Source organism: Opisthorchis viverrini, assembly GCF_000715545.1.
Source record: "Opisthorchis viverrini unplaced genomic scaffold opera_v5_143, whole genome shotgun sequence".
In the NCBI taxonomy this organism is placed as follows: domain Eukaryota; kingdom Metazoa; phylum Platyhelminthes; class Trematoda; order Opisthorchiida; family Opisthorchiidae; genus Opisthorchis; species Opisthorchis viverrini.
In genome coordinates, this window is record NW_008751799.1 from 825,067 (window position 1) to 852,835 (window position 27,769).

The 27,769-nt window shown below is 44.5% G+C and overlaps 2 protein-coding genes across 2 annotated transcripts in view; both read left to right on the plus strand.

Annotated features, from left to right (window-relative positions):
• Positions 1-2,136: 2,136 nt before the first annotated feature.
• T265_06704 (hypothetical protein) lies at positions 2,137-13,939 on the plus strand (the record flags this gene model as incomplete). The annotated part of the gene is made up of 2 exons (XM_009172038.1): positions 2,137-2,502; positions 11,453-13,939. The coding sequence occupies 2 exons, from the start codon at positions 2,281-2,283 to the stop codon at positions 13,937-13,939; spliced, it is 2,709 nt and encodes a 902-aa protein (XP_009170302.1).
• Positions 13,940-13,943: 4 nt separating this feature from the next.
• T265_06705 (hypothetical protein) overlaps positions 13,944-27,769 on the plus strand; it is a gene marked incomplete at both ends in the record, with an annotated part of 43,959 nt that continues 30,133 nt past the window's right edge. Inside the window, one exon of the mRNA XM_009172039.1 lies at positions 13,944-13,963. Coding sequence (XP_009170303.1) covers positions 13,944-13,963 — 20 coding nt within the window. The remainder of the gene's footprint in view (positions 13,964-27,769) is intronic.

Sequence of the window (27,769 nt, forward strand, 5' to 3'; positions counted from 1 at the left end):
TAGAAATATATACATGTTTCGCGACATTTCAAATATCGTCGCAACTGAAGCATGAGGCGGCCTGGTGCAGCACATTCAGTTGCCTGAGAACATCATAAACGAGAGATTCAGCTGGGTTCCAAGTGAGTCTCTCGAAAAAAACCAAATTAGTTTGCAAATGAGTGTATATTCGCTACAAACAGACTTTCGTTTAGAACGATTACTTTTATAAATTGGCGCATACGAATGCAATAGTTTTCTTTCATTTGTGTGCCTATCACTTGTTGTTCAATGCTAGGAGCGCATACTGCTCACAGAAGAATTTAAAGCAATATTATCACTGCTCTTCATGCCTTCTAAATTAAGTCCTGAGAAGCAAAATATCAATCGGAAGCAGTCCTCTCGTGTACGCTGAGCTGGAGATGGGGATGGATTGAGTGCTGCAAACAATTATGAACTATTTTATATCAGACTATAAGGTTCTGCAATTGCTATGCAAACTGTGTTGCTTTCTTGACTACTTCATTTGGCCGTGGTTTGCAGTTCCATTGCTATTATGAGCGTTCCCTGGGTGAGCATACGGATTGGGATTAAACATGTGTTCTGTTCATGAATGCCATGCGCACTCATGCGGGTCATCTGGAACTCACCTAAACCAGCCGCCCTACATTCAAACAATCAATAAAAGAACAGCTATCTCACCATAACACCTCGATGTGCCTACCAATGTGCTGCTCATGTGGGCTCTCTATAGCGACCGAACGATGAGAACCAGGACTTAAATCGCGCCTGAACACTTCCCCCACGTAGGCCGAACAGTGTAAAATCTTCCACAGCTCGTTACTTGTACGCCCTGTAGACACTGGCCGTCACTTTGATTGTGGAGCCTCATTCGGTAATACTGAGCCTATGTGAAAGATAAGCCCGTGACAGATTTTGCCCTTCTTGAGGTTCATAGGGTAGGCGCCGTCCCCGAGTTTCCGGCAACCTCATACGCAACTTGAACTAAGGTTGAAAAGATTTCGACAAACGCACTCATTTGCATACCAATTTGGTCTTCACGAGGGACTCATCTGAACCCCAGCTGAATCTCTCGTTTATGACGTTCTTCCTAAACTAAATGTGTTGCACAAGGTCGCCTCATGGTTTGGTTGATAAGGTATTCCAGATATCCCAATGCATTGTATAGAGGCGACACACTACTCGTAAGGCTGCTGAAGTCTGACAACCAACGATAGCATTCGTCCATCCAAGTTACACAAAATCAGCAAGATACACCCATTTACGTTCATCCGAATTCATTTGGATTTCTCGTTTATGATACCTGTATGTGTTACACTCAGCAGCCTTATGAATAGTCTTCCAGAAAATATGCTGCGATATCAACGGACAAGGGCAAACTTTGTACAGAACCTTCAGTAGAAGAATATCATAAACGAAAGACTCAGGTGGGATTCAGTTTTGTTCCTATTAAAACCAGATATAGGTGTGAAAATTAGTGTATTTCCGCAGCGACCAGATGCAATTTTGAACATATTCTCACGCTTTTCATGGAGCTCTTTTCCCAGTTTTCAGTAAGTAGTATGAGAAAACGACACGTAAGGTCCACTCTATACTGCATGCAACATTATCCGAATGGCATGAAACAGTTGTCGACATCCATACCAATTTCACCGACCACCGTAGTTCCTTGCGGCATGAGGAGTTCGTGATACCCCAACCTGATTATGGAATCCTATCACACCATCCAATAGGGTGCGGTGACGACACCGCTCTCACAGCGATGTCTGTTGTCGCGTGCGCCTATTTCATGGGCGAAAAGGTCGGGGAACAATCTGGCTGGTGCGACGTGTTCCAAGGCGTGCAGACAATGTGCGGTCGTGCGCCTCACCAACCAGACAAATTGATGCTCGCGGGCGGCGGCGAACATACGCTCACGGACACACATTTTAACACACGTCCGCGTGCACACACACGCTCACGCAGGTCCAGGCAAGGCGTCCTCCCACCTGACGCGACTGCAACATATAAGACCAGCTGTCACGCCGACTTGCACGTGAGCTGTGCGCTCGTTTTCCCTGGACTTCTGTGCGTACGCAGTTGGCATCTCGCGGCCGCTCGGCTCGTGGTGAACTTGTGTTACACCGAGGTGCATGCAATGCTAATGCTCTCGTAACTACTAAATTGTCATTCCATTCACCCACCGTCGTGCTTTCACCATCAACATCGTCGCTATCGCAAAACCGTTAATATTCATCCAAATTCGCCCCATCTGTCTCATCACTTACACGAAATACTGCCATGTGGATGCATGACTGTTCCTCATGTGCCTCTGCCAAATCAGACGGGTTGCAAGCCTGGATGCGACATTTGACCGAGCATCATGTGATCCCAACCGAATGGCCAAGCGATAGAGCGGCGAAGCTCACAGGCCCACCTGCTGTGCGCCCATATACGACGATTACAGAATCGAAGAAGAAGCGCCGCAAAGATAGCATTCCAAGACCTCTGAACAGCTTCATGGTAAGTCATTCACGAGTTCTTCAATAAACTCAACCAGACGTACCCAGCACCTCCAATTTACATATTCCCTTTTATTCAAATCACGGAACTGGCCCAAGGCGTATTTCACTGTGTTTAACTAAAATCCTGCACACCCTCCTAATTTAAGGTGGTAGTAATGATATCTTACATAAGAATATAGTGCACGTCTGAGTTCTTCCAGCAATGTTATTTTATTCCGTTATCACTTTTATCTTGCACTCAAAGTCTATCAGATAAGGTTGCAGCTTGTGTGTGCTGACTGGAGTAGGTGTTGCTTCAAAATGCTACTCCGGGGATGGCAATTAACAAAATGAGCAAGCTAGCCCGTTTGAAGGGATGGTAACTCCACATAACTTACCAGGGATGTGTACGGCTTTTGAAGGTGTCATGAATGGCCCTTTGTATCCCAATGCAGTGGTTGCTGTCGTTTTGTTTCCCTATCCCAACCAATAGAATTTTACCTACGGCGGCAAAAAATCAAATTGTATTGTGCGAAACTGCTACTCAATCGGAAGCAAGTGCGAGGAGTGGACTCTTGCCAGACCACTCAATCCTGGACGAAATAAAGGAAACAAAGTCTGTTTGGTTGTTTGGCAGACGGCACCGGCGACATTCCAACATAGTGTTTCGAAGGGTGGGCTCCGGCTCTATAAGATAGCCAAAGTTTAGTGGTTAAACGTGTTCCGTACTCTTGCAACAAACAGTAGCGAAATCTACTCTGAGGCAACGGTTAACCAGTTTTGGTCACGTCGCTATTCGCACACTGCAAAACCGATTGATCTATTGGCTATCCCCGGAACCGGAGAGTCCTCGGGTTTAGCAGAAATCTATTCGCATACCACACCCTCATGGTTTAGCGGGGATTCCTGGTGGCCATGAAATTTATATAACGTGAGCATTATTTCAACGTGCAATAACAAATGCTGGACTCGTGGGATACCATATTCGGGGACACAGTTGCGAGGGGCCTCATGTGTTTCACCAACCTAAGCTTTATGATGCATGCAACACTACGTGAGCACAAGGCTGAGTAAAGCCACTTTTTCTTAGTAATTGTGCCCGTCTGCTGAACGCTGGTCAGCAACTTTTTGTATATTGGGCTGTGAAACAGTGCTTCCGTACCAGGTAGACAACATTGGATTAAAGCTTATTGCTCGGCACAATGTGTAGATTTGTCGGGTGATCGTTTGATTACCGAACTACCCAACATATTTGCCAAATAATAATCAATCTTTTGTGGATACGGTGATGCCTGAATACAGTATGACATAAGTAACCGAATCTTTAATTTTGCATCAACAAGAATGTCACTTAACTCCTAGGAATCCATGAGCTGCACGGCAACCAAGCCACAAAACGTGTAACACACTCTCAAATTATGCACTTAGATATCCTCAAGGATCGGGTCCTTGGTAAGCTGTGCAGTATGCGGTCTAGAGTTAATAGTTAGCAGTACCATCTCACACATCTCAACACGAATCTATTCTCTTGAGGCACTGAATGTGAGAACACCAGTTTCATACTTGTTCATAGTCCCACTTTGCTTTCCCGTTAAACTTGACACATCTTGTGATGGATCACACTGCCAGCATATTTGTTTCACGTGCTTTCTTCTAGGCAAACGGGGGTCCTGGTAACTAGGATCGTTTCTGTTGTGCCGTCGCGCAATCCATCCGTTTGGTCTTATCACTACCAAACACATGTTCACATCGGGATTCACACATGCTTCCAATGAGGGGACGCAAACACAGTGTTGTATAGCCTGAAATTCGAACTTCCTTCAGCAGCTGTTTTCAGACAGCATTTCATTTGTTGGCATTATGTCACATTTTATCCACACGGTCCTAATGCATACTTTTAATCTGTGAATTTCATTTACCATGGTTGACCATGCAGGCGAATGCGAAAATTTCCGGTTGGCCGGCGGCGATGGATTCGCTGAACGATCAATAAGACCCTAGCCAAATAGATGGCTGCTCTTGGCAAACAGCCTTGCTGTCAGCGTCAGACAATGATGCAGCCCGGGCTGTTCGTCTGTCGCTAACGCATGTTTGCCTGGCCTTCAGTCACCAGCCTAATATATATCTCTAGGTCAAAAGGTCATCATACAATGTCGGCTCTGTATTCCTCAAACGACTTACGAAGCAAGTGTAAACTGATTTTGAAGAACGAAGTGTTTCTGCGGCCACTGATTTCCTCACAAGGCTGCCTAATCCTTTAGCAGAATGGTCACACCAAACGATGTCACAAGTCGTAAAGAAACCACTTGAAAAGCCGCGACAAATCCAGGTGCATCGGCTCTGAAAAGGTAACGACTGAACGACAAAAGAAAGTACTTTCGTTCTGAATATTTAATTGTCCTCTGACTTAATTCAGTTTGAACAAAATCTAACGCTCAGACACAGAACCGACCCTATCAACGTGTTTATGTTTCCAAAAGGACGCTGTTGGCTGAATGTTGTCCGACTGGCCCCCGTTACTTAGTCCGTTCAGACACCAGACTTACTCAGAACTTGTATTTTGTTAGAGCCGTCGCCTAGGCTACACACCAGATGGCCCTTAGCATTATCAATTCCATTCTGTTATCTGAAACAAACGGCGGAATCAATGACGTGACAGGAAATCGATACACAGAACACGCTAGGATCGCGCATCCGTTGTTCCCTCAGCATCTCACAGCTCAGGTAAGCATTGTGTGACACTGCATCAGATATTAGGGAAAACGAACGAAACTCTTGGTTTTTGTGGTAGCGCCTACCGTTTAGCAGGAGAGGTATACTTTTTTCGTTTTTTTTAAATTAGCACCGAAGCCCACCGTAGAACTCGTCCACTACACAACAAGTTTTGCGACTGTGTGCGTGAGATGACTCGTTTGCATCAGTCTTCTGTGAATAGACTTACGTGCGTCTTTAAGGTTTTTCTGGTTGCCCACAAAAGTGCTTCACTCATATCCCTCCTTATATCGTCTCTCAAGTAACTTTCGTTGTGTTGAACACATTTTAGCGCGCTCACTTATAACGGCCCCTACACTATCGCCCCCTTTCTCAGCTTTGGTCGTCTTCAACACCGTCCATTGTCGCAACAACTTGTTTTGGCCAGCATTGCCTTCGAAACATTACAAAGGAGAAAAGTGACTCAGCTTAGCTTATTTTGATGGGAGGGCTAGCTTCCTTTAATTCCAGTACAAATGCATACCAGCTCCACCTATCCTGACATATCCTCCAGCAAGCTACGCAGCTAGGACTTCTTCATAGGCTTTCACTTGGTGCCCGATGATCAACATGAGGCAGAGGTGCTATAAAGACTGCTGCTGCCTGAACTACTGTAGTCCTATCGAACTTTCTAGGCTGGAAGCACAAATGTGATGAGTGACCATTAAAAGAAACATTCGGAGATAGTGGTGAATAGAAATGCGCAGAGCACATGTGGTCATCCTGTTATTGTAAGTTTAGTATGATTTACCGGTCCAACAATTTTTCAATTTACCGTTCTAGGTTTCCTGCTGTACTTGTGGTATATGAGTCTTGGAGAGTTAATGGTCGGTCGCTGGTTTGTTGGTCGAGGTGGGAATTCGGTTGCAAACGCCTCATCACCAGTCCAGTTAGCGTCATCAGTTCGCTGTTAGGGAGTGGCGTGGAGCGTAGTGTTGCGCTAATGGTTACACCACAGTGATTGTGCACAATCAAGATTTGCCAGCTCAGTGGACAAACCAAACACCATTTACGCTACGTGAGCTCTTACCATTCTTTTCATTATCAAATGATGGACCGTTTGCTGACCACTTGATCTCTGCAGTGCTCTCATTTGATCATCCACTCAACAAATATCGCTAGCTTATGTTGTAGTGATGGCGCCCGATTTGCTCCCTGGGCTAGGCATTTGGTCGTAGAAGTACACTTACCGGTCGGGTGATAAGTTCCTTTTCGTTGTGGATGATCTTGATGATCCCACATTTTCAAATTCATGAGCGTTTTCCTTACTTGACTCAGAGTAGTAGGGGATGACACTGTATTTTCTACTAAACCCGGTGCTTCAACTATGTGGTCATAATTTATATTTCGAAATCTTCACTCCTTTTGGATTGTCATTTCATGGATGTGCCAGAGGGAGAATTATCTCAGGTTTTCATGAATTACCGATGTGGATTGCCAACAAAGTAATTTGTTCACCTTGTTACCGATAATGATATCTTCGAGTATATGGTTGTGCTGGCTACTCGGGCTATTTCTCTCCTACTAGTGACTACTATTCGCCCTCGGACAGCATTCGTATGACGGTACATGCCATAAAACGTCTACAAATCAGGTATTGGTGAGACAGTCAGTATATCCGCGACGTTTGTGAAAAGAAGCCCTGATTAACCGAAGGGCGAGCTTATAGGGTACAGGAGTCCGGACAGATCTCTTAACCGTAAGCCCAATACCGTTATCAGCTTGATTCATCCTTCTGTGTTTAAAATGATGTGGTTCTTGTGGTTGCCGTGATTTTTACTGCACCAATGTAGATACCACGTTTGATTCTTGAAGCTGGATTTTCAAAGCAGAGTGCCTTTGACGAATGACTGCATTAAAAAGTCTTGTGGATGTCGTTGGCTGTCTAACAAGTTCAAATACCATACCAAAGAAGGCCAGCTATCCAGGATGCTGCACGTCTATAACCAATATCTGAGCAAGACAATCTAGTAGCAGCTCAGAACGATTGTGGCCATGGACCAGTGTTGCAAATTGAATGTTTCCTATTTTTTCAAGCCAACTAATACGATGTTGAACGCCCAGGTTTTCCACAAGCTAGACACAGAGCAGCGCAACTACAGGGATGTTGTGAAGAAGGGTCCCACGACAGAAGCTACGTGCTTAGCTCTCTGATCGGAGGTATTTCTGGAGGAACTGAATGTAGACAGAGCAAACCAATTGTCATTAGAAGATCCGTTGATATACATCTAAGGCGAAAGTCCCATCATCGCCGAAGACTTTACGTTAGGTCCTTCACGGTGTCTCCATTCATCATGCCTTCATCTCAGATGATTTCGTGGTAAAAATTGCGGGGCACTAGCACGAAACCTCCCAAGATAATGTCCGAGGTGAGCGGTGTTGTAACTAGTGATCATGTGATCGAGTGTAGCGAGTTTTGCAAGCATCCTATTTGAAAGGATCAATTGTAGCACAACGTGGATGCCTACCTGAATTCGGTAATCTGCTGGTCAGCACGTAAGTTTATAACGCCGTGAAAATGAAGAGGAAACCGGCAAAGAAGTGAGTGAAATTTTGAGGGATTAGTATGGAATACGGACGCCCACGATGCAGTGGGATCAAGCTTATTCACTGTGTGATACCAGATTATCTCCGCTCTGTTCTTTATTGCTACCATACCCGAATCTGTCAAGCCATTAACTTGTACTGTTTGCATCAATTCAAAGCTTAGGAAACCGATATTCTGGAAGTTATGTTTACCCGAATTCCGACAATGTAAATGTGGACAGTTGGTAATATGAATGAGAATGATTTGGCAGTTACCAACATCGATATCAATCACTCGTTCCACCTGATTTAGCCGGCGGTTTCAGGGAGTGGGCCGATGTGTTCTAGTTAAAATTTCAGCCGCCTCAGGAATCGATAAACCCAAGTCTGTGGAGCGATTCAGTACTTCGCCTTATATAAAATTATCAGATTCTCCGTTCATTGGTGTAATCAGAGAGCTAATAAGGCCAAATTTGCAGGCTCTTGTCCTCATAATGATGAAGTTTGCTAGTAACTCGGATAACCAAAACTACTGTTTCAGGATTTTGGGGTTCGGAATTTCACTGCATAGCTTCACATTAATGTCCAATCTGTTGACTTAGACCGACCATATGCAGCACCAGATTGGCCCACCGACTGAGATCGATCACTTTTGCACTTCAGAAAATTCGATTAAAACAGAATGTGAATCTTTTTCGACCCTCAGGTGTGACGTTCTGACAATAGCTTGGACAATCATATTGCTGTGACAGCTGGGTTTTTGTCCTGAACAGAAGGTGATGCGGTTCGTTATACTTGTGGTCGTTGGCTGTCCTGGCTAAGATCAACATAGTATAAACCCTCTTCCCGTCAACTGCTCAACTTTCCCCATATACTGACATTCCAACCATGCTGGGACAGTGTATTCATCGTCAGTGAATGATCCCGACTGAATGAAGGTGTTCATGACTCTAATTTGAGCGTGTTTCTGTTTTCCGCACCACTAACCGTTGCTCAGCTTATTCTCAGGGTGTTCTATTCGGGCCAGTAACCTCCGCACTAGGGATTCACCCCACCTAATGCTCTGGTGTAGCAGACGCGACCACACATACCAGTCACTTCAGTCCTGTTCCCACACTCACCATATCACGTCAATAGGCCATTCGTTTCATCGACCTCTTCCTCTTACCTTGATCAATTTTGACAGTCTCGACATGCCAACAGACACTGTAAATATGGGCCATTTAGACAGTATGTGTTTACGATCCAGCAAGTTTATAGGCACCTACATTGCCCGTTCGTTAGGACGAACTAGGGCTCCGAGTAGAGATGGAGTTAAACCACCAAATAGTGACCCTCTGAATGGACCTGAAAATGTCGCCACCGTAATCTTTCTCACGATTTCCTCCAGCAAAGCAACTCTATGTACCGGACAGTCCGCTTTCTGTACAGCATTTTGTTCAACTACAGCCGTAAGCCCGTAGACGGCATTTAGTTTGTTTTCACATTTTCATTTTTTATGGCCTTAGATTACATCGATTATAGCTCAGCCTTCGGGATGGAACATGCAGATCTCTCCTGTGCTATCGAAATCGGCAGCTGTGGCCCGCTAGTGGATGACTGATGTGCTTACTGATTATACGTGTCCTTCTCGTTTAAGCGCCAGCCTCATTTTTTCAGTGTTCATTTACAAAATCCGTGGCATTTTCAGGCATTTCATACCCATAGTTTGATTTCGGTTTAATTTCTCGTATTCTCTTGGTGGCACTGTACTCCAATAACTATTTCTTCGCTCAATTAATGGATTATTAAAAATACTTAATATAACTGTACTCAGATAGCCAGGTAACCCAGGTAACCCGGGCAGCTGGCTAGTAGGTCCGTCGTGTCGGCCGGACCATGGCCTTTCGACTTCTTTCAGCCAGGCCTTGCATAAAAAAGCAACTGATTCCTCGTGTTCCATTCCTGTTTTACTATATTTATGCACCAAAACAAAGCCAGAGCTGAACAACTCCATTTTTCGCATAGTTTGACCCACTATTACGTCTACCGGACAGCACTGAGTATGTTCTCAAAGCAGAATTTTGTCAAAGGGCCTAGTCAGGACTGTTACATAAGATCATACTTCGTGTCTTGGAAAATGTGTGGACGTCCTTGTAGTCTTCCTTGGTCTGAGAGGATGCACAATAGATTTACGTACAACTTAAGGAACACATGATTTCTTCTGGTTGTGGAGTTATGGGGACTGTTTAGCAAGCGGTAACTATATTGTTTATTCTTCTGGGACTAAGTAATGATATCCGCACTTCAAAAGCCTCCCCCATGGCACCAGAGTTATCGAACCTCATCACGTGGCATTAGATTCTATCGCATCACGTGATACCCTGCTTCTTTCATATCAGGCTCATTTAGATGACAGAGCTTCAAGTGCTAACAACAGCCGAACTTTGAAATTTAACTCTAATCAAGTAGGCTGATTGATTAATGACGGACCTGGTAAAGGTTGATACGGCCTGCTTGGAACAACAGATGCGTGATGAGATAATCGACACATTGACAGCATTAAATATCACACGTACACGTTCACGTCAGTTCTCCCGAATTTTTCGTTCTCATGCGCTTCTTATTCCTTTGGAATTGTATTCACATATACAATAATTTCAGCCTTCCCCTTGATTCATTACAGATAAGGCTTGCATACCGAAATCGGTATCAGTCCCTTGACTGTTTACTGAAACATATGAAGATTCAGAGAGTTTCGCACGACTACGTGTGTATAATTTTTCATGTGACGAGCTCCCTACGGGTGTATGTGTAAGCAATAGCAGAATCAATCCACAGAAACCAGGCTCCCAGGTGGGCTTATCAAATACGAGGAGCTAAAACTGACTCAGGAGTAGTCTGCATGTTCTGCCCTAAGCTACTGTCTATCTCACACATACCCATCCACTGCCATGTGCGTTCGCTTCTCACAAACGGACATGTAGATCGAAGCTGTTATCCTCAGCATCCCTTCTATGATAGGATCGACCGCAGTATGAGTGAACACGTTTTGGAAAAGCCTGGTGACTATGCTCAATCACCATGTCACCAACTCTGGACGGCTGATCTCTCCAGACGACGATGATATGAGTGCACCGCTCGTTCGCTCCACGAACGAACACTACGTAACTGGCTCAAAACCCTATTAAATCTCTTCTCTTCCGTATTCGACGTAGATTACTATCCCCAGATTAATCTGAAGTCTGCTCACCCAAATTCTGGGGTACTTTGAGCTCCTGTCCTCTACATAAGCCTATGACTCATGAGACAGGAGAGTTATTACTAAATTTTGCGGCATTTACTGACATCTACCAGCCTGGTCTCTACACATCCTAATTAAGGCAATTGTTGATACTTCAAGCTTCGGACTCCATGGGGGGGGGGCAACGCTAATGGGATCTGACAAGCACGAAACTGCCGATTAACGCTTTGCCGAACATAGACAGGCAAATATTCGCGTAGCCACAATCACCAGCATTGCCGTCATCATCATAGACTAATATACGCTAGTAGTAAATACTGGTGTTTATTTAGATCTTAATTTACGTCCTTTCCGAATCGACAAAGTACTGAAGCCAGTTGACGCTCTAACATTGCTGCATGATCTGTGCCTTTGTGCCATTCATAGGTTTGCCATTTGTGTAACCGATCCCATTCCTTTCAACCTTCAGTTGTTCGCCCAACACATCCGAAGAAACGTACTTCGCGTGTTCAGTGATGCATCAAACTCTGTGATCAGTCAACAACTGGGCGATCTATGGCGCACCGTTCCGCATAACTTTCGAACACAGTATGATGACGAGGCGAATCGATTGGTAAAGATTCATCTACTTGAATTCCCAAACTACAAATACCAGCCTAAAAAGAGGCAACCAATAACCTCCGCTGCGGCGACCTCTGGAGTGATCAGTCATACGGTCGCTGCTCCTAGTAACTCAGGAGACTATGCAAGAATGACCGGTCGCTCTGCTATTCGACTGGGTTCTTCGGAAACCAGATCTGTGACCGAAAACACAGGAACACAACAAGATAGTCCGATTTACTTCAAGCCCAGGCTGTCTACTGCTGATAGTGCACCGGCAGCCATGGACAACTCTGCGCGACTCTGTTTTACAAAGACTGAGGATCAACCCTCAGGGACCTATTTCTACCACAGTGCCAACGATTCTACAGCTTTCCGGCTAATTAGTCCTGCCAAACTGTCACCAAAAACCGATGTCACTACTCACATCACTGAACAACCATCGCAACTGAAATCTAATCACGGTACACTGAACAACACGGCATCGATTGCTCATAGTCTTTCCTCGGTCTTACCACCACTAATGACGCCGTCATCCAAATTGGCAACCACTTCCACTGCGGATTTCTACACCCAGACTGGTCACTTTGGGTCGTGCGACTCAGCCTATGCCTCTGGGATAAACAGCTCCTCGTCTTCATCAGCATCATCGCCAGCGGTTGGGGATCTACTCTCACCCACTAAACCCATCTCGATCCTGGGAAGCTGTACAAAGTCATCTCCCGTTCGGCGAAAGATTCAGTTCATCCCTATTCGACCACAGTCGCAACAACCTTTGCATTCAAATAGTGGAATGCAGCTGACGCGCCAGCGATTTCTGTCTGCGAACAATGGTCTACCGGATCAATCACATTCGAACCGCACCGTATTGTCAACAAGTCATCCTAGTGTGAACAGTGCACCAAGAAGTGATAACACAATCCCAGTGTACCGCTTGGATTCTTCTGACGCCAATATCGTGACTCTGAACGGTGGTCGGAGAGTACACCAGCTTGTTGCTCCTGTCTATGTGCGACTCGACGCAGAAAGCAGCGGAACGAATGAGGACGTAATACTCACCTTGCCACCCGGTACCACCATAATCCAGACCGTCGGAGATTTGCGGAACTTCCCAGTAAAGACCGGTGTCCTTCAAGCGCATTCGATGCAGGGTGGACAATTAATGCTTGCGCACCCAGTGGGAAAAACAGCGTCGCCTGTTGCTGATACTCCGATCCCAACAGCTGATCTTTTCCAACTAACTGGTTCTACTGCAAATGGAGAACCTTTATCTGCCTCCGAAGATATGTCACCTCTCCCCTATTCATGTAGTTCAGCCTCACCGCCAGCTTGGTCCCCACTTTCTGGGGATGTGTTTTTACCGCTTCATCACGTACACACAACAGCTGCACTAGACGACGATGCAAACTGCACAGCAAAGTCCTCCACATACTCGTTAATGTCGAATACGGACTCTGGAACATATTTGTACGAGTCAGAAGACTCTGTCATGGACAGTCATTTTGATTGCGATACTGACCTAGTGGATAAGGTTAAGATGGAACCGGTCCCTAAAACCGAAAGCCGTAACAACGAACTGTTCTGCGGTATGCGTTATACTTCACCTCGTGACCATGCTACGGAATACAGCACAACTTGGACATCATCAGCCGGTGCAGTAGAGTTCACGCACAACAACCGGAATGGAAGTGTTACTGGTACCGGATCATCTTTCATCCCTCTGGCCATTGATGTTGCAAAAGCCGATCAATCGAGTGACCAACTCATAATGGATAGCGAAACACCGATGTCTGATTTTCCGATGGCGAATGAAGATAATTTCGACGCGAGTTTTGATGCAATGATGAATTCCTTTGATATTACGGCGTTTCTACCGGGGACCTATTCCACTAACGATGATCTAGTTGTTGGGGAGGAGTTTGCCGAAGACAATTATGGTGCGAAGACACAAGGCAGGGTTGTTGGGGCTGATAGTTTTCGGCATGAACAAACCTCCATAGAGGAACGACGACTGAATTTCGATCGACGGACAGTTTGCCCAGAAGAAGCGACTGAAGGCACTAATTTTAACTCTACGATAGATGTGGATGATATGCTGACGAGCCTCGACAGTCAACGGGCTGTGATCGTTACGAATGACTACTGTTCAACCACTCCTTACCTAACTGATCATTCAAAGGACGTGAATACGATGATCAACAATGCTACTGCCAGTACCCACGATAGTATCGTATCTGATATTCAGTCAAGATACCAGAATCAGATGAACTCACAACATTCCCCATTATCCGACTTGGATGCCTTGGACAAATCTAGCTTGCTCATTATCAAACCGGACTGGTCTCTGCGCGTTTGAAGCAATGGGCGAGCTGTTGAATATGTGTGATGCTTTCCTTCTCTGCCTGTGTACAACTTATTCGTTACTATCCCCAATCTTCTACGCGCACACCTTAACAATTGCTAATATTTTCTACCTTTTTGATACTCATTCACTCAGTCGCTTGTTCGGCAAACAATCGCCGAATTATTAAGAATCATCATGATATTCAGGTGCACACCGAACAGTATTCCTACTAATGGCACTAATACTACTTTTAACGATGCCTCATTCACTACGATTAACTTGACTCCTTGTATTCCGGCAGCGATTTTATTCACTAACTTTTTGTCTCCTTTCGTGCTTCCTATTTGAACTGAGAGCGAACAATCTGTGTTCGGAGGCTCTCGCTTTTGGTTCTGTTAATGTGAATGGGACTATATTTTCATCATCCAAGTCCCTGTTTCTCTCAGGTTTTACGCAACATGTGGTCGACTCGCATACCCTCTCCCTCCACACGCCTCCTACGCAACATACTGACTCATGTGTGCGCTAACTTCAGGGCTATACAACTATTCGATGCACGCATGAACGCAATTACTTAAATTGTCTACCTATTTTCCCTTACGTTAATCATGTTTTCGGCTCTTGAACAAAAGACCGGAAGGCTGGTTTGTAAAAATGTGTACAGTTTTTTCTCAAAATTATTATCCAATAAGCGCTAGTCCCTAACCTCACTCCCTAAATCTGACAGGAGTAGTCATGCTTTCGCTGTTGTCCTTCGGTTCAACTCAGGTGTTATTTTTTGCATTTTTTCAGCAGTAAATATATGCGCATGTACGTATGCAGACCTATATAAGTTCGTGCCTGTATGGATGCCTATATTCACACACACTCAGCTCATATGCTGTCCTTATTCTCAGTATTATTTTGATACTGTAATCCAGTGAATCAGGGCCATTTGAAATCGATTTTATTCTCCCGTTTCCCTCCACTATCACTAACCCCTACTCTTTCCCTCACTCCTATACTCGGGGATACATAGTTTCTCATTTTGAAACTCTATTGCTATGCGACGTTTCGTTTTTTTTAGTATCAACCTTTGCATTACAGGTGATTTCGGAAGTAGTCTACTGTTCTTTTTGCGGCGATGGGCGACAAGTAGGGTGGTAATCGGAAAACGCGTATTCGATAAACAATAACCCCCATATGAGAGATGGTAGTTTGCTGACTCTTTCCGTTGTACATATGTAGATATCCCGGTTTCGTGTAATCCTTATAAGGGACTTCGTAAAATGCACCTAAAAGAATGTACATTTTAGCGTGAATTTCATAACACATAATTCAATAACTATGAGACTCTATATACGATTACCCAAGGAGAAGTGACATACTTGCCAGTTTCGACCCGATGAACCATTACCATACCATCATCCACCAAGTCGCACAGGCTTTTCGTGGCCTATCAAAGTGAAACGATTTACTGACTAGTGTGATCCGTTACTCGAAGGAGCTTTTTGTAGTGAACACTAATACCATGGCTTCTGGTTTGTATTCAAAGTTAAACAGTTTCCAATGCAGAATCCCTTGTTACTGACAAATTCGCGACTGAAAAGTGGTCGTTGAAAGTGAAAACCCAAGAGTGTCCCCGTTTTGTTGATACCGTAGTTCAACTTCATCTCTGATTGGGGCGAAGAAAGTGGGCGAAACTCTTGACGTGGCAATGAAAACGCAACAAATGTTACCGGTAATTTTGGGTGCTACCCAGTACTCTGTGTATGAGGTTACCAAACACCCAAGTATCTCCGGGTCTGTGTCAAACGAATTGCTGGAGTCTGTGGCTTCCTTAGCGTGGATGATGTTACGCGATAAGCTTTGATCCTCAGCATCCATCACTGAGCTCAGGTTGGCTTCCTTTGGATGATTCAACAATTTTTAGAAACCTCAATGGACAATAGTATACTTTCATTGCAAACTCGGTAAGAAAGCTGGTCTGATTCATGGAAGGTCATAGAGCGATGTAGTAAGCATGCCATCGTGACGGCCTCAGCCTCGCAGAAATCGTTCTGCGTACTTGTATGCCATATTTGTCTGCCTGGGTAGGTTAACACAGATGAGTATGCACGCGGTTCCAGTAATAGCTGGGTAGTCTACTGTGTTCGGAAAATCATTGAAACCGTCGGTTTTTCTTGTTTTTCTTCGGTAATGTCCCACTGGTAACGCATCTCTCAAAGTAGCTGCTCAATAAACTTATGGTAAGTCATTTGTAAGCACGAAACCTCTAAAATACCACTCTGCGTACTGAGAGAATGCGAAACATCATTAAAGCATCTCATTGGTCTACTTGACCTGTGTCTGACTTTCACTCGACCGTGATGGTGCTCCCAGAGTCAAACAGCGAAAGCACTGTTATCTTCAAAATGTGAGTAGCAAATTGGTTCAGTTGAATCTATCGATAAAAAGCCCACAAAGTACTGTTTTCGGTGCTGCGCACAAAGTGACACCGTATTAAACACCTTGTGTATTGCAACGACACTCACTCTGAGTAGAGTATCGAGAAAACTAGATCACCAAAAACACCATAAGGCGATGCGAAGTGGAATTTACCGAACCATGCAAATAACCGGAAGACAAATAGTCATCGTGCAAAGCGTTCCCCTCAGTTTGAATAGGATGTCTAGGCGAGTTCAAGGTATGCCCAAGGACTCACGTTTGAAGCAGTGAAATCCACCGTCGGCTGAGAAGCTGGCACACGAAGCACAGAACCACGTCAAACTGTATCGCATGGAATAGTAAGTGGATGTATAATGTAGAGCAAAATAAAATGTTTTGGGCTATTAAGGAGTTTTCAGCAATCTTATGACCAGTTTCTTTATACTTCGTATTCTCCAAGGTCCATGATGCTTTAGATTGCTTGACACAATAATTCAAATGTCATCAAAAGCGGGCTACTGTGGTAGTTCACAGATCTCATCACATCGAACAGTTTGTAAGGCGGCCATGTGCCTTCTTACAATGACATCTTTTGTTCTCGTATATCGTCTCTGGGGGTGGAAAACTCACACGATACACTGCGAGTAGAAGCCAAGCGACCAGATGGCAGTTAATCTGTCTGCCCACCTAACAGTGCCCTAATGTGATATCTGCTCGGTCGGTGAGGAAATCTTTGCAAGACGACTCCCAAGCTCACCAAGAGACCAAATGCTACCAGACCGACAATCGATGGGCGCAACCCAGCTTCCAATAATTCTGTATGTGAACAAGCCGGGCAATTAAACGGGTCTCAGCTCTTAAAGCGTACATCAAATTATGCATCACTTTTGGCCCCTTTTTATCTGCGGCACATCGAGGTTACTACGAATCTAGCTGCCACACTTTCACGGAAAAGAGTGGAAATGAAAACGCAACAGCTCAACATCAGAGATGCTGAGCGACTGATTTTGCCACTTTTCGACAAACTAGGCATCAGGATACATACGAGTTGGAATGCGGTGGGAACGTTATTCGCTATTTCACTGGGTCACCACTGTCACTAATCCGTCGAGAAGTTCTGCAGCTCTCGGTGCAAAATAGCTACTCCTACATACTGCAACTGTCGTGAGAGATAATGAGTCGGTCGCAATAATGTATGAGACTGTTGCTACTCATGAGCGACGCTAGAAGCTATATCTGTACATCAGATTTACCCGTTCCGTTCCCAGGGTTGAGCTCTGTGTAGGACAAAGGATCCGATTATTTTGAATTCACCTTTAATGAAACATATCCACATTCGCAGTCGCTCTGTCAGAAACCATCGCCATGCAGCGCAAGGCGGTGGTCGCAGTGAAGTTCGGACAGGATTCATCCATATTACGAAGAACTGGTTTTGAAGGGAACCGCAAGTCTACGCATCACCGTCTCATAATCACTGAGATATATTCTCGTCCTATACACTTTTCAGATTCGTCAACAAAACCAGGGATCGGGCGCCTCATACAAAATAATTCAACTCGAGCGATGCAGTTTCTCCTCCATAAACCTATTAATGAACTTTTGTATCTGGATAAGAAAAACTGACCAGATATGGCGGCTTAGCAGGCATGCCATCGGCTTTCAAAATGTTTATCAGGGCTTCCCCTCCAGCGGTGACGAAACAGGCTGCTGAAATTCACAGGAATTTTCTGGGATCCGAATATTTGGTCGATGCAAACTGTTCTCGGTCTGAGGCCTATTAGGTTTGTTTTTAGTTTTCGAAATTGTGCTTTGGTGGATTATCATGACGGAAATCTTCGCCGTAACGGCTGATCCTTCAATAAATATCACAGACAGTATTGCAACTCTTTTTGCGTTTTGGTAGCAATACTGAACTGTTCTGGTCCCTCGTTATCATCTCAGTACGTCTGTAATCAAAGCACTACAGAGTTTTAGAAAATGCAAACAGACAAACCTGGAATATTCTTGCAGGAATATCGTACTCTCTTTGAGAATTCCAGTCTTCGAATGGGATTGCCATTTCAGATATCTCGTTTTGACCTGAGAGCCCACAGTAAATGGCGGTTATACTGTGGTATTATCTGAAATCACCGTTTGGTAATCAGGTGCGTACGGCAGTGAAGCATCGGTGTTGAACACCGATGTCATGCTGTCGATGATGATGATGATGATGATGATGATGATGATGATAATGAATCAGGTGCGAAATTCGAGTGCTCAGTCCACCTCATGGTCCAGTATTCACTTCCCATTATTTTTTCAACTGGACTTCTGCTGTATAGGATGCTGACCAGAAGCATGGCTGATGGGAGTAATAGTTTCGCGGACTTCCCTGCGTTTACGGTTGTCTTTTTATCGTGGGCCATGTCAGACGAAATTGATCGGATTTTGTAGCCCGAAGCACTAAGTTTCAGAAGTTGCTGGCTTTAGACAAGGTGCCTGGGTAGATGGTTTGAATAAGCGGGGGGCTCTCTGGGAGATCCAGTCTTGGCAACAATGCGGTGTATAACCCTGTCTGCATACGACGGTTACATCACGAGGCCTCAAGATAGACAAGTTAGATGTTGCGAGATGTTACTTTTAAAGGTCACTTGGAGGTTCGAATCATTTCCCTGAATCTGCCAGAGGGGTCGCCTTTAACGGACAGAGTTTTCTGGCTGATACTGCATCCCAGCGGCTGGAAACTCTCGGCGAATGCTATACTATGACGGTCCGGGAATTTCGCGCGATCAGCGCCCAAAGAGGGTATGCCCTTGTATAGCCGAGTACCATCTGCTAGGCAGCAAGCAACTCTCGGATAACGGCCTATTATAGCTGCTGAATTCCAACCTTATCTATCGAATCCACCGAAGCTAGTTCATGTTTCCACCGTTGTAATTTTGGAATCAGAGTTTAGCCAATAGTCTACGACGATAGCTAGTCGACGGTCAAGCAGGTTATTATACCTGATTTCCACCTCACCCCTTTATGTTCTGTAGGGTTAACTGCATCATGTAAAAGCAGTGAGTACGCCTCTTAGGAGTATTTTACTGGGTGGGTGGGTAAAGTGAAACATTGCTCTTTGTCACCTCTGGTCATAGTAAGACGTCTGGTGGCACAGTTTATCGAGTATGCTATTCACACCTCCCCCTCGAAGATCTATCGCCTCCGGAGTGAATGGAGTGACCGGACGACAGTCTGCGACATGCTCGATACTGTTAAGTGCTCACCTAATAGCTTTCTGAGGAATGCAGGAACTATTACCAGAGACCCTTGTTAAAGGGCGATAACAGTAATGTATGATGAGGTGAAAGTGGAATCCTTAAAAAGGTGGCAGTTAAAACTGGGAGAAAGCAACAGAAATTCGGTTTCTCTAGAACCGGGGTTACATTGTTTACACCTCAATCGAATGTGTTCGCAAACTGTGTGCAATGTGCTGATGGCCTACAAGAGTGCATTGAACCGAACTGCTGGGAAAGGAAAGAGGTGGGCTTGTGGAGTTTCACGCCATCTGCACAGGCAGCAGTTCAATTGGAAACGCAAGGAAATCGGTTACTTGAAAACAGAAGAAAAACAGTAGGAAATGGCACATTGCCTTGTGTGACTAACGCTCTGAAACATAAAAAAGCTTTGGAGGCTAGTTTTCAACAAGAGAGAGTGCACGCCGTACACGGCAGGCATGAACAAGTGGCTGTTACGTTATGCCTGAGCGGACCAAGGTAAACCCTAGATTTTTAACGAAGGCGTTAACAGAAGGGCCTTGAGAAACAGACCAAGAGGTCACGCTGGTGCCTGAATCAATATAAATGGTTATTCGAAGCCGTCCTGAACAGCACATACGAGTTTTGTGGATCACACTGGCTTCAAAATTCTGGGTAAGGTGAAACCCATGGAATTCAGTAGTAGATCTTCGAGCCAGAAAAATATTCACTCAGAAATATAATGTACATCACTGGAAAAAGTAGATAGATGCACTGAGTGAGCATCTCCTAAATTGTGTTCTGAAGCTCGATTTCGCAGGAACGGGATGATTTGTGACCTGCACCGATAGCCTTCAGTGGATGCGAATAAACAGGTTTCATTTTGGTGACGGCGCGCGGGTTAGATGAGTAAGGGTCAAGGTTTAAACCGAAACGGATGGTGTGGAAGTTTTAGAAGAATTAGAGACAAAAGCCTGAGGCAGTATTTCGGCGCAAGGGATCTGTAACCCCTTTAGAAAGCAAAACGAAGAAAAGGCGGACTGTAGAAAATACCACTGATGGATTTTGCAACGCTTAGCAAGGTTGACTCCTAGCAGATAAACTAAATTAACTAGCATATTTTTGTAATGTACTACTCATAAGGTTGCTTAAAATCCGTCGACAGCCCACGACCGGTTTCGCCCTTGGGGCTCATGAGGTAGCCGCAGTCCCCGGGTTTCTGTTAACCTTATGTTCTACTTGAAACCAAATTGCACGAAATTCGCGAATATACACTCATTTGCAAACTAATTTAGGTTTTCGAGAGACTCATCTGGAATCCAGCTGAATCTCTCGTTTGTGATGTTCTTAGGCAGCCTTATGCAGAACTGGCGTGTCGTTGGCCTTGTTAATGGTTGCAGCGTAGTTGCCAGGTCTGACCTTGCCGGACCATGCGCTTGAACAGGGATCAACATTTAGGCGGCAGATTGATCGAGTGTTTTTACTCAGACAGTCTGAGAACGAAAGCTTTCTCGGATTGGATAAATGTTAGATAAATTTCAGCATGCCAAGTGCGCAGTTTGGTCGATAGGACGAGGCTGGCTCGGCTAGTATTGATCCGCTGTTTTTCTAAACCATCTGACATACCTCAGTAATGTTTTTCCGAGGTTTCCAGAAAACCAACTAAGTCGGTGGTTAAACAGTAGAAGCCTTTCGATAGCTCCCGCTGGAATATGGAGAGCATGCCATCAGCCAACTTACAATTAGGGCTACTTTTTCTGTATAAGAGACGCAGCCGTCGAATATGATAACAGCATGTAAAAATGTTGACAAATACATAACAGAGCAGTCTGAATTGCTGTGGACAGGGAACCCTGCCTCATTCACTCTTCTTTAGGAAATTCAATAAATCTCGTGAAAATGAACACCTATGACGCTTTGGTGGACTGAATTTTTAATATTTTCAAGTTACCTGAGTATTCACTCACAACCCATGTGAGTGATCACAATCAGTCAGCTGCCGGTAACCAACTGTACGCCAATGGTGAAATAGCAGTCCTTTCTCGCCTAGAACCAATGCCGGAACAAACTGATCCACCGCATTCGTTTCAAAAGGGCAAGACGAGGGTTGGCAAAATGACCTTGAAAACTCCATCAACCAAGTTACAATGGGTGGGAGGGGAACCAAAGTCGTGAGGAATGCGGGTAATCGACACATGGGAGTGCCTGCAGATTGTTCTGTTGCTGAGTCATTTTGGAGATTAGAAGAAAAGAGCCGCTCTGACGATACGACTGACTGATCGCCAGCTTACATCCGTTGCCTGTGCCACCAAGTGACCTCTGACCTACTCGGCCGAGCATCTTCGGTAATGAAATTCGAGCTTTTAATCCGTACCGAACTTCAGTTGCTCTTTGAGTGGATTCACCCATTTCGACGATAAGTGCTATGATTAGGCTATCTTCCCCTCCCTCTTCTGGGCCAATGTTCCCTATGGGTTATTTGCATACCACATCTGGAGGAGATGACAATAAATTTAACCCTCATCAAAGCTTGTCATTTAAGAAGAAATTCAGACGCAACCGACCTATCCAGCGCCAACCGGTCAGTCTGACGGTGTCTGCATCTAAGTCGCCCTCAGCTTATTCGCCACTGGTAAACTTTAAAAGGTTAGTTAGGTGATGCTATTTATAACGACAGATTCATTGAAGACTCTCTTTTACATCACCTATCTCTAATTAGAAGCGAAGATTACTTGTGGATCAATGTCATATCCTACAAAATTCATATCCCCGCCTGTTCGTAAATTTCTCCTTGGATCTATAAAGAATTAAAAACTCTTTCTCCTTCTCATGGTGATCATGTTCAAAAGGAGACCTGGTTATCACTTTGGCACGTTAAGCCCAGCCTCGCGTCTTGATTCATCTGAATGATCACATTTATTCATTCCGGTTGTGTTTGCCTCGGATGTGCAGACGTAGGCTGAAAAACGAGTCGCTCACTGGCAGTTGTGCTGTGCTGAGGTCACCTGGCCACCTGCGAATACAACAACACCACTGCTGACCGGATTCGAAGCTTGATTCCATAAATTGGAACCATACCATCCCCTATTGCTCCTTTCGACAGCATGTGTTTGATCTGCTTTCGTGTCACCATCATCCTGTAACGTGCAAACAGCTGTGTAGACATATCTAGTCGTGCACGCGTACACGATCACAGGAGATAACAAGTTGGAGGTTCGTGTTCCAATTTCCAGCAGTCGTAGCTATGTAGTGTGTGTCGCCCCTGTCCCATAGGTAAAGCTACCTTCCAAGCATAAACTCGAGATTGACCACTAAATAAGAGCAGAAAAGTGTATAAGAACATGCATATATGTTCTCGAGGGAGACCAGCAGTGATGGTAGGAAAAGCAGGTAATATATCAACCAATGTGATTCGCACTTGCATATCGTATTCGTGTTTAGTCGCAACGAAATTGTGAAACTTCCAACTGGACAAATTCATGGGAGAGAACTGTTGCACCGATTGGTGCATGCACAGTTTTTATTCGATTTATAGAAACTGTGCGAACGGAAACAGCTGCTGGTTCTGAATTATATGTGTGTCACGTCCAGCGGTCATCCGAGAATAAAGTGGAATTGTGCTAAGGTCCAAGTAGGGAAGGTTCGAACAACAACAGTTGATGGCCATATGACTAGGCAGGCCAGCCGCATCATCCGTTTGAGTGCACTGCGCGAGGTTCGTGAACCATGAGGGTCAGTCAGTCTGTTCACGCGGTCACACTGACACGCATCAGCTGGCCTGAGGTCACCAATTGATGCGTTCAAATCAGATGACATGACGTTTCATGTGACCATGTCAACATGTGATGTGTGAGTCACCTTTGGCATTTTCATCGACTAAGGAGGCGGGTCCGACTAGTGTCCCTAGCTCAGAACTGCATCACATGGCTATACGCATAGAAACATCCGATTTATATAACTTCTCGAGGTAGGATATTATGCCAAAAAAAACCGCCAGAATTTTGACGACCCAACCAAATCCTCGTTGCAAACATTGAGATATAGTAAGCGAACCTAATGAGGCTTATTCAGATTTTCGTAACCAATCACAGCCTATTCTCATCCCCTAATGAACAAAATCACGTGGATTTTCTCATGAAATTACACCACACAGTCATGAGAAAAGCAGTGAAGGGCTGTTTCGATCACGACTGGGTTAAACTTCACCAAAATATCTCCCGAATCTCATATGCAAAACGATGAATGCTTTCATGCACGAAAGCCAAACCCAATGAGACCAGCTAACATCGACGCAACTGCACAGGAATTAATAAGTGGTTCACAAACTGGAAGGTCAGTATTATTCCACTCCGCGTAGATCCAGTCTTCTGAGACTCCTCAAACCTTCTTCGGACGAGCCAAATGGGTACTGGTGACTTTTTTCAATAAATCCCAAAGTAACTGCTGGTGAAAGTCGCCAGTGACGGTGAGATTTCGGTGTTTCTATAGCTGAATTTTCCTTCTGTGGTTAGCCAGCCTCACACAATTATGTGCACACACAACTGTGCATCCAGTAGTTGACGCTGAATCACACAAAGGGTTCACCGAGACCATAAGAGTTAAGGGACTCTTGTAGTTCGAGATTCTTCAAATCCTCACGAAATATCAGTGATCCCTCACATCGTTTATACAGAATAAAAATAGTACATCTGTATGAGACGGAAGTTACCAAACTGGAACTTAAACCTAAACTGATATTGGTGACAAGCATGATGATGATAAACTCCATGATAGGGTCTAAACTCAACTCCCTCGGATTGCACTAATACACGCCAAAACGTATTGTATTTCATCTTACAGGAGCTCGAAAAAGCGTTCGTTAAATTTTGCCTAGCTTAGCGTTAGGCTTCGTAGAATTAGGTGGCCTTGACACTGTTTTTACAAAAAATTAGGTAAAGCATTGCGGTATTGGTTTACGACTATGTTATATCACCTCAAAGTTAAAAAAGTGTTGTCCTATGACTGCCTGAGCTAAAACATTGAATACACAAACCGAAATCATATACCGGTTAGGCGTATGAAGCCACTATATGATGGTGTCGGCCCGAAAGAATTCTACTGGACAGTTTCCGTTGCAGACAGTTTTGCTTGCTAGGTGTTTGTGAATGTAGACTCTATTTCCAAACATTTGGGACTTGAGTTGTGAAATCATTCTCGCTTGATCATTACCTACACTGAATTTGAGCCAGTCTGTAATGCGCAAAAGAATATTTGATGACTTCCACAGGGTTCTACTTCATTAAATGAAGTGGGTTGTCGAGCGCAACTCTGCGCGATAAAAACTTGATGTCCTGGGTTCAAGTCTGACCGGTAGAGCTCAAGATGTCCTCGAAAGTAATTCTCACTACACCGAGTACTTCCAGGGAACTTGAGGATGCAGCTCACGATTTGCGTGGAAAGGCAAACTGATCCACTGCTTACTGGCATTATTGGCATTTTTATATCGGTCATTGGAATCACTATCATCATCAGCCATCAGAAATAAATGTGAAAATACGTCAACAAAATCTGGATTCACTGACAAAATAACCTAGCCAAACACTGCATTTCATCTTCACTTTCTCGTTCTTCACATTCTCGCTTGAATCAGTGATACTCAACTGTCTGTCCAGCACAACCCCAGTCCACCCTTGTATGAGGGTGTGTAACGACTTTGCTTGACTTCCGGAATAAATTAGCAGTACTAGGCTGTCACCTGATCCGAGCGGTTGTCAAAAACGTGTGTACATATGCAGCATTTTCACAGACACCTATGAGAGCACTAGGAGGGAGAGTGTAGGAAACACAACGAATGCGACTCTAACCTAGTTCTCGATATCGAAGGCCATTAATCTTAGCTAAACGAGTATGCCACTACCACACAGTGGGTGGGAGAATTTTTGTGTCGATGTGTGAGTTCACGTGGGAGATAAATATCTACACAGTAGACCAACTGTTGTACATAGGTGTTGGTACGCAATACATTGTTCATAACAGGTCGAATTTGGTGTCCCGTTATTGCCACCTAACACGATTTTAGCGACGTTCAGAAACACAGAGAACGATCTCATTTTGCAAAATGTCAATTTTTTGGAATGCGGTTTCCATCTAGCTGTGAAGCAGGAGTATGTATCGACCTATGCATAAATCTTGGACGAGATGCTCCCTAAAATATCAACATAGCGATATCAAAAGTAGAAGGAATCTACGATAACATGTGATTTTGTTAGACCGGATGTGTTCTTATCATCAGTTTTCGGCTACTAAATTTGGTTTGCTTTCGATGCAGCAGCGGCAGCAGCCCACCGCGTTGATGCAGTCCTACAGGTTAGTGAAACAGACAGATCGATAGGTTTGTCTGATCAGACGTGATTGCCGACTTCAGGCAACAGCCCAAAGCTAGCCATGGGCGGATGTACTTCAAGATAATTACGTTTCCGTTCAACAGCATGCGCGCCGCGGATTGAAGGAGGGATGGGGGGAAAATTCAGTGCTTGGGCAGAACTTTGTCTGACAGTGATGTGTAATGATGTGAAGGCTGATGAATCAGATAAACGGTACTAAAATTTACGATGGCGATCACGACAAACTTTGGCCTGCAATCTTTGATGGTAGGATGTTGACGCACCCTCGTCAACTAGACAATCAGAACAAGCATATCGGAATCGGTATACACATGAGTGTATTTTGCTAAGTTTGTGCAATTTGGGTCCCAGCAGAACATAAGGTAGGCGGGAATTCGGGGAGTGCGCCTATCTGATGAGACCCAAGAAGGGCGTAATCGGTCGTGGGCTGTCGAAGAGTTTTTAGCGGCCGTGTGAGTGTATGACGTCTAAGAATGACAGAAGTTCTATTTATCAATCTGCGGGGCAGGGAACATAATATTCAGTGACAAAGGCAAAATCAAACCACGTTTACACTGTGTCCACCCAACAATATTCGCGAAGCTAGTTGGATGCGTTTTCGGTAACAAGCAGTCAAGATAACTTCGGTCTATGGTGATCCGTTAGTTACGGCCTATGCATGAACAATGTAGCCCAGAGCTTGTAATTTTCTAATAATGCGACTTGCCTAATTGGCAAGTGACTGAAAATGTGCAGCGCCGCAGACGGAATTTAACGTTTTGAAAGCTTATGTTTGGGTCAATTAATTAACGGGAAGTCCGCAACAAGGCACAGATGAGATGTAGTTGAGGGCTCAGCATAACTAACCCAGTCGTCTGTAATTCACAACCTAGCTTCTCCAAATAAGAGCATCTAAAATTTGAATGAGGCTAAAATGATTGGCGGCTATCTCCTTTTCCAGAGTCAAGAACCGTGGGTTTACACACCACAGATCAGTCGTACTCACAGACTGCACCTGGGGTTGCAATACTTCTGCCTGCGTTAATTTCCTCTCAACCAATACCCAGGTGGTTGTGGGGAAGAACCACAAAACACTGGTGATGATGTTTTACTTCTGTACACTTTGACGGCCCCATTTTGGAGGTAATTTTAGCAAGAGGCGATGACATACTGCTCTTTTACACTCGCGAATTCCTTTCCATTGAAGCTGATAGAAAGTGTGTAATTGTGCCGAATGTATAACTTGTTCACAGTAGACACGACAATCGATCTGTCCCATTCCAAGTACAGCCTAAGGACAACGGCTGAGTGGAATGAATCTGCCGATTCTTAATTTCAAGCCTCACATGAAACTTATTATTCGCTCGTTTTTTAACCATTTCTGTCTAAAGTATGGACATAAAGGAAGAGAGTTAGTGAACGAATTTGCTCAGATGCGATGCACATTGTATAAACAGCCCACTGGAGGACGTACAATCGGCCCGTCCAGAAGCCTGTTCTCGCTTTTGCTGAATTACCTGTCTACCGTTTTCTGAGGAACTCATGTATACCATTGAAGGGCAGACGAGGAAATCACCTTGAAAAAGTATGTTCACATTGCTGTAGATTCTACGCTGAAAATCCAAGGACAGTGACAGTCAGCCTTTTCCAGCTGGTTATTTTTCTGGAAAATTTTCATCTCTCCCCTCCTTCCTTAGTGAGAAGACACCCTGCAGAAACTTTAAAATTCAACATAGCTCGGTGCAATAGCACCCTCAACTCCTACGGTGGGTGCATTGATGGTACTCTTTTAATGTATGATGTCTCTACGTCCAGTATTCCGGATGTTTTAATGAGGTCTGTCCATATATATATAT